A 13,004-nucleotide genomic window follows, 5' to 3' on the forward strand; every position below is an offset into this window, starting at 1 on the left:
CAAATCATCACTAGGCAATATAGAATTAAAAATTTGTTCTGTTTTAGGAAATCTACTTAAATATTCTGTGCATTTTATAATGTGTAGAAAGATTGCATGCATTTTGTGTGCAGTATAAAAGAAACTGTTCTTAAAGATTAACTATGAAATTCTTGCAGGTATTTTATTACCAAAAGTTTGCAATTTTTGGCCACTGGAACTAATTAAGGAACATATAAACCGGAAATTCCTTTGACTATAGATTAAGATTTAGACTTAAATATGAAGCTTAAAATGCAAACTTGAGACTCAGCTAACATGTCAAACGGTCAAGGCCTGTTGGCCTCTTGTTTAATTTGGTATTACTCTTGTAAAATGATATTCCTAAGTCTCAAGTTTGAAATCAACAGAAGTAAGGTTTAGGTTTTTAAAACTGACGTACTATATAAAGCATAATGAAATGTTATGATTGCAAAATTATTGAATATCTATTAAAATATTTGAAGGGTTCAGTGGTAACCAGTGTGAAGCAGACTTGATCAACGAATGTAAACCAGACACATGTAGTGCTCAAGGAATGTGTCAAGACAGAGCTGAAAAAGATCCCGTTTGTCTGTGTCCCATTGTAGGGGAATACTCTCAACCAAAGTAAGTGTGACCTTTTAATAATTCACGTATATGGTTATGTTGCAGTGCACAAGGTTTATGAAATGTAATGCCAATCAATTTTAATAATGCAGACATCAGTTCTCATAACTCATGCCATTTAGATCAAACTTCAAATCATGCAAGAAAAGAAGAGGCCTACTCATCCTAGTATTACTTCTAAGTAAATGTTTGCATATATTTAATATATAATTATAACTGACTTTATTTACAATTGCATTAATTGGATACATTGAAACAACAGCAATATGTTGTGAAGTCATAACACTGAAGGTCAATTTTAACAGGAGACAAAGTGAAGGGCATTGCATTGTTACAAATTAGCTTAGTACAATTGCACAAAATTTCTTACACCCATGAACTAATATACTGGTAATACTGAATAAGAGGACATATAAAAAATATGTAAAAAATATGAAACTATAGCTAATGGTATGCCCAACCAGGCACCAATGTATTTATTTGTATTTGTTTTCCTCATGATTAAAATATACACCCTCAGAGGCTCTACCTAATAATACACAAGGTACACATTGCCACCATCTTGGATTTATGTAAAACTGTCACATCAGCTGGAATTTTCACTTGAAACTCATTGGTAAAATTATTTTGTGATCTTCTTCGTCTTCCAATCAATCCTTCAACACTTTACCTTACAACAGATTCAACCAAAATGGTGCATTACATTTGTCATCAACAAAAATCACCCCTCAATCTGCATCTACTGCCTTAAGTATATCTAAAGTACATGTATCACTGTTCCAATCTTCACCAAATGGCTAGCTTTGTTACTGATTAGTTTTGAACTTTGGTTAGAGTTTTTGGAGCCTAGCTGTCACATGTCTAGGTAATTACTGGGCCTATTTTATTCAAGCTTGCATGCTTATTACATGTAATATGAAGTGCAGAGCAAGCTTGATCTCAATTATCTGGATGTTAAATTTTTGTTAAAAATGGGTTGAGGTTTTAAGTAGGTTAGATATCAAAGCAAGTTGGGTTCTATCCCATTCAGACTTGCTAGGTTAATGTTACTATTAATATGTTATATGCTCAGATGAGCCATGTGGCCCATTGGCCTCTTGTCCTTTTATTTTTATGCCCTCCTTAGAAAAAGGGAGGGAATATTGCTTTGCTGCTGTCTGTCGGTCAGTCCACCAACAGTTTCAGTCCATTTTTTTTGGCAAAAGATGCACATATTGAAATGAAATTTGGTATACAGGTTTATTAGCTCACCTGAGCTGAAAGCTCAAGTGAGCTATTCTGATCACATTTTGTCTGTCGTCCGTCTGTTTGTCTGTCCGTCTGTCTGTAAACTTTCACATTTTCAACATCTTCTCAAGAACCACTGGGCCAATTTCAACCAAACTTGGCACAAAGCATTCTTAGCCTAAGGGGATTCCAAGTTATGAAAATTAAGGATCATGCCCTTTTGCAAAGGGAGATAATTAGGAATTTATGAAAATTTTCCGAGAAATTTTCAAAAATCTTCTTCTCATGAACCATATGACCAGGGAAGCTGAAACTTGTGTGGAAGCATCCTCAGGTAGTGTAGGTACTAAATTGTGAAAATCATGACCCCTGGATGTAGGGTGGGGCCACAATGGGGGGTCGAAGTTTAACATAGGAATATATAGAGTAAATCTTTAAAATTCTTCTTCTCAGAAACTAATCAGCCAGGAAAGCTGAAACTTGTGTGAAAGCATCCTCAGGTAGTGTAGATTTAAAATTGTGAAAATCATGATCCCCGGGGGTAGGGTGGGTTACAATGGGGGGGGGGGGTCGAAGTTTAACATAGGAATATATAGAGTAAATCTTTAAAAATCTTCTTCTCAGAAACTTATCAGCCAGGAAAGCTGAAACTTGTATGAAAGCATCATGAGTTAGTGTAGATTCAAATTTGTGAAAATCATGACCCCCGGGTGTAGGGTTCAGCCACAATGGGGGAACGAAGTTTTACATAGGAATACATAGAGTAAATCTTTAAAAATCTTCTTCTCAGAAACTAATCAGCCAGGAAAGCTGAAACTTGTTTTGAAGCATCCTCAGGTAGTGTTGATTTAATGTTGTGAAAATCATGACCCCTGGGGGTAGGGTGGGGCCACAATGGGGGGTCGAAGTTTAACATAGGAATATATAGAGTAAATCTTTAAAAATCTTCTTCTCAGAAACTAATCAGCCGGCAAAGCTGAAACTTGTGTGGAAGCATCCTCAGGTAGTGTAGATTCTAAGTTGTGAAAATCATGACCTCCGGGTGTAGGGTAGGGCCACAATGTGGGGTCAAAGTTTAACATAGGAATATCTAGAGTAAATCTTTAAAATTCTTCTTCTCAGAAACTAATCAGCCAGGAAAGCTGAAACTTGTGTGAAAGCATCCTCAGGTAGTGAAGATACAAAGTTGTGAAAATCCTGACCCCCGGGAGTAGGTTGGGCCACAATGGGTGGTCGAAACTTTACATAGGAATATACAGAGTAAATCTTTAAAAATCGTCTTCTCAGGAACCATATGACCAGGAAAGCTGAAACTACCTGAGGATGCTTCCACACAAAGCTGAAACTTGTGTGGAAGCATCCTCAGGTAGTGTAAATTTAAAGTTGTGAAAATCATGACCCCTGGGGGTAGGGTGGGGCCACAATGGGGGGTCGAAGTTTTACATATGAATATATAGAGTATATCTTTAAAAATCTTCTTCTCAGAAACTAATCAGCCAGGAAAGGTGAAACTTGTGTGGAAGCATCCTCAGGTAGTGTAGATTCTAAGTTGTAAAAATCATGGCCCCCAGGTGTAGGGTGGGGCCACAATTGGGGATCGAAGTTTTACATAGGAATATATAGAGTATATCTTTAAAAATCTTCTTCTCAGAAACTAATCAGCCAGGAAAGCTGAAACTTGTGTGGAAGCATCCTCAGGTAGTGTAGATTCTAAGTTGTGAAAATCATGGCCCCCCAGGTGTAGGGTGGAGCCACAATTGGGGATCGAAGTTTTACATAGGAATATATAGAGTAAATCTTTAAAAATCTTCTTCTCAGAAACTAATCAGCCGGCAAAGCTGAAACTTGTGTGGAAGCATCCTCAGGTAGTGTAGATTCTAAGTTGTGAAAATCATGACCTCCGGGTGTAGGGTAAGGCCACAATGTGGGGTCGAAGTTTAACATAGGAATATATAGAGTAAATCTTTAAAAATCTTCTTCTCAGAAACTAATCAGCCTGGAAAGCTGAAACTTGTGTGAAGCATCCTCAGGTAGTGTAGATACAGAGTATGTATTATGTATTATTGAACATTGTCCAGATAGTTTGTATTATGACTCCATTAAGCTGATTTTATCATACCTATTGTTTCTCAGGTGAGCGATGTGGCCCATGGGCCTCTTGTCTTAATAATATCGAGGTTAAATTTGAATTATTTGCAGTTTCCGTTCATTTTCTTCATAAAGGATGCACATGTTATATTGAAATGTAGGCAGGTTTATCATAATATTATTTAGGTCAAGTTCATTTTGGGTTTGATTGAGCAATTTTTCGACAGAGTTATGCCTATTGGATGTAGAAAAATTCCAATTATTTGCAGTTTTCATTTATTTTTTTTTTTGCAGAGGATGCACGTATTGAAATGAAATTTGGTATACAGGTTTATCATAATAATATTCAGGTCAAGTTTAATATTTGGTACAATCAAGCATTTTTTTGACAGAGTTATGTGCCTTGAACTTAGAAAAATTTCAATTATTTGTAGTTTTCATTAATTTTCTTTGCAGATGTTTCTAAGGGAGGGGGCATAAGTGTTTTACAAACATCTCTTGTTTAAGTATGCTTTGTCTACAGATTTCAATGGTATACCAGCTAGTACTTTTCATGAATTTCTTGATACAACAACATTTATGCATAAGATACCTTAAATAGGAATTAAAAAAAAACCCTGAGATAGAAAGTGATGGATGTTAAAATTTTTTAATTACACATAAGTACATGTTTATTGTTTTATTTCAGATGTGATGTGGTACAGAATTTGTGTAATCCAAATCCATGTCAGAATGGGGCTGAATGTAAATCATGGGGTGCTGTCAGAAGGCAGTGTATCTGTAGGCCTGGCTACACAGGCGTCAACTGTTCTGCTAACATAGGTAAGCATCATATGACACTCTTTCTTTTCTTTCTTTTTTTTAGCTCAGCTGAGCTGAAAGCTCAAGTGAGCTTTTCTGATCACTTTTTGTCCGGTGTCTGTCTGTCCGTCTGTCTGTCTGTAAACTTTTTACATTTTCGACTTCTTCTCCTGAACCACTTGGCCAAATTCAACCAAACTTGACACAAAGCATCATTGGGTAAAGGGGATTCAAGTTTGTTAAAATAAAGGGCCACGCCCTATTGTAAAGGGAAATAATAAGGGTTTATTGAAAATTTAGTGATATTTTTAAAAAAAATCTTCTTCTCAAAAACCATTTGGCCAGAAAATCTGATACTTGTGTGGAAGCATCCTCAGATAGTGTAAATTCAAGTTTATTCAAATCATGGTCCCTGGGGGTTAGGTGGGGCCTCAATAGGGGGTCAAAGTTTTACATCGGAGTATATAGAGTTAAACTTTCAAAATATATATCTCACATACCATAAGGCCAAATAAGCTGCTACTTGTGTGAAAGCATCCTCAGATGGTGTAGATTCAAGTTTGTTCAAATCATGGTCCCTGGGGGTTAGGTGGGGCCTCAATAGGGGTCAAAGTTTTACATTGGAGTATATAGAGTTAAACTTTTGATTGTGCCTATGAGAAAAGGGTGCTTATGACATTTTTTGCACATTTTTAGATTTTCACATAATTGAATTAAACACATCTTAAAGTTATCAAATCTAAAATTTTATGGCTATACGCTAATTCTAAGGAGAGTTTTTTTACCCATTAACAGTGATGTTATTTCAATAGGAAAATCATGACGTTGTGTTTCACATTCGTAACGTCAACAGTTTTGTGAAGTAAAGGTCATCAAACATTACTGTGAATTAGTCGTTTAATAAACGTAAAATACAGCACTTTTTATCAGTATCTTATCACATTGTTACATATAGTTGCATGCTAGCATATATGCTATTCATTTATTTAAAAAACAAAGGTATGTTATTGTTGTTGTTATTTATATCATAAATTTTTTTTCTAATGACAGCGCAGATGTCTGCCAGTGAAAAGTGATTATTCCAAAAAAGAAATGGCGGTTGCTTAGTTTGAGTTTATTTTGGGACATCAACGAGTAAACAGTTAATGGAGTATTCTATGTGAACATATTTCATTTACATATACACTGTCTTTTCCATATAAACAATCAATAGCTAAAATAAATTAGTAGCTTTTCTTCTTAAACATATGCGATTTTCGTGACATGATTAAATATGTCATATTTAATTCTTGAACTTTGAAAACAATATCAGGAGTAGTGCTGAAACTAATACCATAAATCAGTATTCGAATATTCGTGGGTGCTATTCGATTCGTATTCGAATATTCGTAGACGTCATAGACAATGTATTAAGCATATATGATAGATTGTATTACCAAGTGGGTGTATGTGTAGACTGCTTAAACATGTCAGTTCGAAGTTGACACTTAATGCATGAGTATATATATCCATTGAATTGGGTGCGCATTTAATTTTTAAGCAAATAATAATAAACTGATTTTTTTTAAAAATTCCCATCAACTACAATCAAAAGATTTATTACTTCTTTAATAATATACTGCAGTCCTGACTCCTGGATGAGACCGATACGTAACTTCGTAAGTCAGTCCAAATATTTCCGCCATGTTTGATATAGTATTAAACAGAAAACTGATAACGCTCATAACTCCGGAAATGTTCTGTTTATTTAAAAAAACAAAACAAATTATATCGAGGTATCTTTTAAAAAAAACTTTCGATGTACCTTTCGATATTATTTCTCCGTAGCTCACACTCGTTCAAACAGTTAAGCAATTTTTTTCTTCAGCGTCTGACATGAATTGAAAAATCCAGAATGTTTGTCTTCGTTCCATGTAAACCCTGCTTTTACTTTCAAGGTAAACACGCATGGCGGAAGAGTCTATTACTGGGTTAAGTAATACACTCTACCAAGCATGGCAGTCATAGATGGCTTTATATTTACTTTTGTTCCGAGTAAAATGAAATAACACGATGCTACATAGTTTACAGTGCTTGATATGGATGTTTAACATGTGATCGAATATTCGAATGCTAAATATACATTCGAATATTAGAAATTTACTATTCATTCGCGAATATTCGAACATTCGTTTCAGCACTAATCAGGAGTAACGTATTATACAATTTTGTTTAATCAGATCCATTATTGATGCAATTATATAGTAGCAACACTGAACTATTATAATAGTTTCAGAAGTAACTAGACTTTTAACATGTATACTCACAGATAAACACGATAAGAAAAAGTAGTTAATCTACCACTGCCGGGATCATGCCCTTTACACCACCCTTTCTGTTCAAAAGATTTTTCCATTCGACTTCATGCAGAATTTATGTAGAAGAGTGCCCCTTACCTGGTCGGATGATATTCACCCCTTCCAATATTAATAAATTTCACATAATTATACCCCCGCAAACGAAGTTTAGGGGGGTATATTGGTTTCACCCTGTCCGTCTGTCCGTCTGTCCGTCTGTCTGTAGACGCAACTTTGTCCCCCCTATAGAATTTTTTATTACTGCATGGAACAGTTTGAAAATTTGTACATATGTTGAACACCATCTGAAGATGTGCACCTGCAATTTTTTTTAAGATCAGACAAGAATTAATGATTTTATGACAGTTTTCATTTTCCTTATTCTATATATTGTACATTAATGTTGAAAAGTAAGGGAGGTAATCCTTACAGATTTTATTAATTAATTAATAGAAAACACTCTAAAATATATTAATATAAATACATCCAGATGGAGTTTTTTGTCTTTATGTCTTAATTAATAAAAAAAAAATATTTTTTATAAGTATTCTATCAACTGACAATGCAAAGTTTTTGTTTGTCAATGATAAATTCTTAGGAGCTAATGAGAGCATCAAAGACAAGTGTGGCTGAATTCATTTGTCCCAAGGGAGCCATTATCTGAGCCATGGTTCAGATGGAGCATGTGTTTAGGGGAAATTGATAATCTGTAAAATGGGTGATGGTTTTGGGGCTATTTTAAAACTGTTTCATGTAAACCAAAAGGTCTATCATTATAAGGAAATAAATAATATAATTATTAATAAAGAAGTTAAACTATTTTTAGAGGTTGTTTAAATTTATTTGTCAAGTAATTTGATGAAGTGACCCTATTGGGCATTAATTTAAATGAAATTCAAAATTACTGATATGATTGAAGTGTTTTGGCAATTTTAAAATTGTTTGTAATATTAAATTTTCTTTTTTACATATTTTTACATAGTATGGTAATTATGGTAATGTTTTGGGAGTTTATTAAATTTAACAAGCTCATCAAAGAAAATCATAGTCCTAAGGGATCAATTTTCTGATATGGAGTTCAATTGTGCCATAGGAGAAAGTGAGGAAAATTTGAAACAACTAATTGCATCTGTCAAGACTCTTATTAGAAAGATATTGAAAGTTTTATCAACAGAAGAGCATTGCTTGGCTACCGGTATTTCTATTCACTGGAAAGGGAGGGGTTATTGTCATTTTGTTGGTTTTTCTTTAAATCAATTAAATTAAAAAAATATATCATCAAATACATACATTTGTAAATGTATTACTGTTATAGATATGTATTTACAGTGAAATTCTGACAATTTTGATTTTAATTTTTCTTTGTTAACTATTTTTTTTTTTTACATTTCTAGAATTTTTTTTTTGTATGTGTTCCAAACCTTAATTATTATTCAATTCAATTATTTGTCCCATTTGAAATTAGCCTAGCGGGGGTATTAGTCCCATTAGGACAGTTCTAGTTTTAAATGGTATTTTTTAGTGTATGTAGGATATTTTTACTTTCCGATCGCTTCTAGACAATTTTTTTTTCAAAATACTATGATTGTTTTTCTACATGTACAATTGCTAAGCCCCCCCCCCCCCCCCCCCCACCAATGCCTTTGCTTACACATTTCAGGCGTGCCCACACCTGAAAAACAACATCCGGACACTTATCATCTGTGTGTGACTATGCCACAGCAAATACGTAGGTTTAGTATTATAGAGAAACATGCAGTATGCAGAGATTGATTCTGTGTTTTGAATGTATATTTCATCGTCAGTTTAGGATAACTGTCCATTATCCATAATCCAAAGCGCATGCATGCATTTAAATACACCGCCATGAGTGATGTATAATTAGTCTCTATGTATACTACATTCCAAAATCATTTGTAAATCTTACCCACTTCATTAAAGCCTTATATAATTTTATGAATCCACTCCATCGACTAAAATGAATGTGAAAATAAATCTCAAGTTCGGACGGTATCGTGAAACCGTCTGAATTCTCAAGTTCTTCAGTAATGGTCACAAGAAAATGAACAAGTGTAAAGATTGGTCTTGACGATTACAAAGTTATCGATTAATTAACGCTAATCGAACCAAAAAATAAGTTCTGATAAAAAAAAAACTTGAGGTAGGTTCAACGTTTATAATATTAAACAGTTTTTTCGATCATGATTTATCGGTATTAAAACAGAAAATAGCGAGTCAATAATTTTATGTAAGGTAGTAAAAATATTAGCTGTAATTATGTTGTCAAACATTTTTTGCAATAAATTATCATTAACTACTCATGTTTGTAAAAATATTCCGAACCTTTGTGACACCGTAGGTACTGACACTATAACAGTTCCTCACTTTTTAAGCATACTGCGTGTGACTTAAAGAATCTTGTATTTAAAAAAAAATGCAAGAACACAATGTACAATTTTGTTTATCGTCTTTTTGGGAGTTGATTTTAATAAACTCTCCTATGCAGTTACTCTGGCAAACCGAAAGTGAAACAGTGTTTGGACCTAAGCACAAATCATCACCGCTGACAAGATTTAGTTCTTGAAAATAATTGATAAATTCGATGTAATGGTATCTTGAAGCATTGGTTATTAAGAAACTTATTTATGAATACTTGAATATAGTCAGATGTTAAATAGTACGAACAATTTAGATATTTTTTGCAGTCATATGTATTCATACGCCAGAGTTCAATAAAGTCTTTTTCAACCATCGGCTGTCTCCGTAAATCTCCGACAATCAGAGTCATTTTATATTTAGAAGTCACATCATCAAGCTATCATGTGACCTGGTCCATACAATTTTTTGAATATTTCGATTACTAACACATAGTTTGATGGAATCAATTCTATCTTTAATCATTACACAACACGATTCATACGGGGTTTTTCTAAAAATTCTTGTCGGAAAAGTCCGAGAATTCATATTATAAAAAATGTGGGTAATTCAAAGACAGATTATAAATTACTTGCCAAGCAAAGTAACATATCGTTGATTTTAAAACGAATAAAAATCGATGAAATCAACTCCCGTCAGTACTTCAGTACTTTGATTTTTGTTAGAAATCAGTTCAATGTATAAGTAGGTTTGAGTTAGCCTGTAATAGGAATCAATTTTTTTCTTTTATCTCCTTCGCATTATTCCATGACCATTTTGTTCATATGGCTCTTTGTTTAAATATATAACTTGAAATAGGAAGTTTTATTTAAAAAAAAAAGAAGATAAGATCGAGTATGATTACATCATTTCTGAATCATTCTCAGGAACCATATAAGATATTGACTTTCTGCATATAATTAAATTCACTCGTGTTCATTACAAGGAATTGGACCACTAATCAAGAATTTGACTGTGTATCACCTTTAAAAAATGCAACAGTATTAAAAACAAAATCGACATCATAAGGAAAGAATTAAAAAATCAAAATATAAATATTAACATAGCAATTTTCAATACAAAACAAAAGAAAAATTGAAGAAAAAAGAAGAATTTTTTTAAAAAATCACAGCCGATAGGAACATGAAATAATGTTTAGATTAAGTTGTACATTGAGTTAACTTCTTTGTTTATATTCATATCAACCAAGTATGATTCCCTTTATTTTCAAAGAAAATAATTCATAGCTCTGTAGAAACTGACAGGACTGAAATTTACACGCTTTGTTTATCGATTGGTCGAAACATTAATCGACCTAGCTAAGAAAACTTATCCTCGACTGCACGAAAGAAACATGATGATGTCAGACTCAACCTCCCATTTAAGACGACCTAGCTTTTCCGTTTAACATTTTAATGTACATTAAGAATGTTTTAATTAATTTTACCTACTCTTTACGACCAATTCATTAATTTGTTAAAATAAGGATGTTAATAGATTATTTGAAATTAGATACGTTCATTGATAATTCATGTGGGCTATGACGGTATCGATCATCGCAGAAAAAAAATTACATAACCCGCTAGGATGTGTTTTGTTAATTTTTCAAGGTTGCCACCTTCATATCGTGCATAAATCAGAGAAAGCATTTAATAGTTTGAGTTGCGCTTATTATACACACCCATTTCTGCCCCTCTAATTCATAAAAAATTAGATGTAAATCATACACATGTAGCTCTATATATACTGACAGAGCTGAAACCCTCACAATCCAGTTCTAAACATTAAATTGATCGGTCGAAAAAAGATACAAAAAATATGCAAAAAAAGTGAGATTTAGCGCATTTTCAACAAATTCCCATAAGGCCTTCTAAAAAAAATTGATAACATTCAAGACTACATAGGAAATCTGGGTCACTAATTTTTTTTTTCTAAAAAAAAGATGATATATCAGTAAAACTTCATGCCAAAAATTTCATAGAAATATATAAGGTAGAAATAATAAGACTCAGCCTCGTTGAGAATAAAAACAAGGAATTGGGGTTTTTTTTCGGGCATATTACATTCATTTTGTACATGTAAATGCACTGTTAAGATTTACTCAACATTAAGATTGTGTGAGGAAACACAAGCACTTGTTATCTAAACTTAAGAGATATTAAACAATACAAGTATTTACCGGATCAGTGAGAAGTGTGCAGTACTGCAGACTTTCATCTGTCTAATTTTTAAATAGATGTTTTACTGTGTTCTTTTAGCTTGTTCAACCAGAAATGTTTCTAGTTAGGGTGATTTAACCATGCATCGGACACATACCTTGGATCCGACAACTTTGTTTATAAATATACAAATAAATGTGCATGCGGTCATATGTTGTTTCGTATATTCCTGAATTAGAACAAATGAACTTTCTCATTATTTAGAATTTGACAGTCACATTGTCAAAGAAATAGCAATATAGACATCGTAAAATGACATCAAATACGCCATTATTGAAAATTTAGTTACGAAGATTTTAAACTAAAGCATTATTTGAATGTTGTGCGTTTGATTGTGAATTAGTGAAAATGCACTCACTGCGTAAAAAAATTAGAAAGAAGTAAGTTTTGAAACAAAATTTGATTAAAATAAGTCCAAGAAATTTGAACAATTAATGTCAAGGTCATTATTGCACCATATGTTCATTTCACCATGGATCGGACACAAATTAACCATGCATCGGACAGTTTTCACTGCATGATTTCTTCTAATAATATGGAGATTATGTGTCCATTCTTGTGATATACTTTAAATGTGAAGTAAAATAAAAATTTAAAAAATAATTGATACAAACATTTTCCTCAAACCACTTAAAAATCGAGTTTTACGGACACACCCTTTTTCGTCCAAAGTTCCTGTAGGAGCTGGCACGATAAAGAACCCCTTATGATAAATATTCCTTTAAACAGAAGCACTAGTCTAAATTCCTATATGTAGTTTTGAGGATTTACATTAAAAGATATATGAATAGCAATTGAATAAATTAATATTTCCGAACCTATGTATTTTTGCATTAAAACCAGAAAATGTTGTTATTTTTAATCTCTACTACACTGCTATAGCTGTCCGATGCTTAGTAAATATTGTCCGATCCATGGTGAAATAGTTCAACACTTCATTAATTTGCTTTATTTTCTACATTTTAAACAATTTCACAATTTTTTCTCCAATAATTAAACAAGGGGAAAACCTGTAACTTTTAAAAGAAGTTTAATTTATATTTGGACGATATTTGATGCGTGAACAAAGGGAAAAATCCAAAGGTGTCGGATGCATGGTGAAATCAACCTACTGCATTTTAAGTAATTTAACTGAAAATGATTTAAAAAAAGATGTTTAAAGATAAAAAATACCGGCAATGGTAATTGCTGAATAAAGACGATACAAGTACATGTATTTGTTAGGTTCTTTTTTTGCTTTCTTAATCCAAGCACTATTAGCGTAGATTCCTATTTCAACACGAGGAATTAT

At 32.9% G+C, this 13,004-nt stretch overlaps 1 protein-coding gene across 1 annotated transcript in view; it reads left to right on the forward strand.

Moving 5' to 3' along the window:
* The window catches only part of LOC105338770 (uncharacterized), a 177,928-nt gene that overhangs the window by 96,303 nt on the left and 68,621 nt on the right, over nt 1-13,004 (forward strand). The window contains exons 34-35 of the mRNA XM_066065791.1: nt 486-627; nt 4,631-4,764. Of these exons, the coding sequence (XP_065921863.1) occupies nt 486-627; nt 4,631-4,764 (276 nt within the window). The remainder of the gene's footprint in view (nt 1-485; nt 628-4,630; nt 4,765-13,004) is intronic.

Source organism: Magallana gigas, chromosome 7 (genome assembly GCF_963853765.1).
Source record: "Magallana gigas chromosome 7, xbMagGiga1.1, whole genome shotgun sequence".
Taxonomy (NCBI): Eukaryota; Metazoa; Mollusca; class Bivalvia; order Ostreida; family Ostreidae; genus Magallana; species Magallana gigas.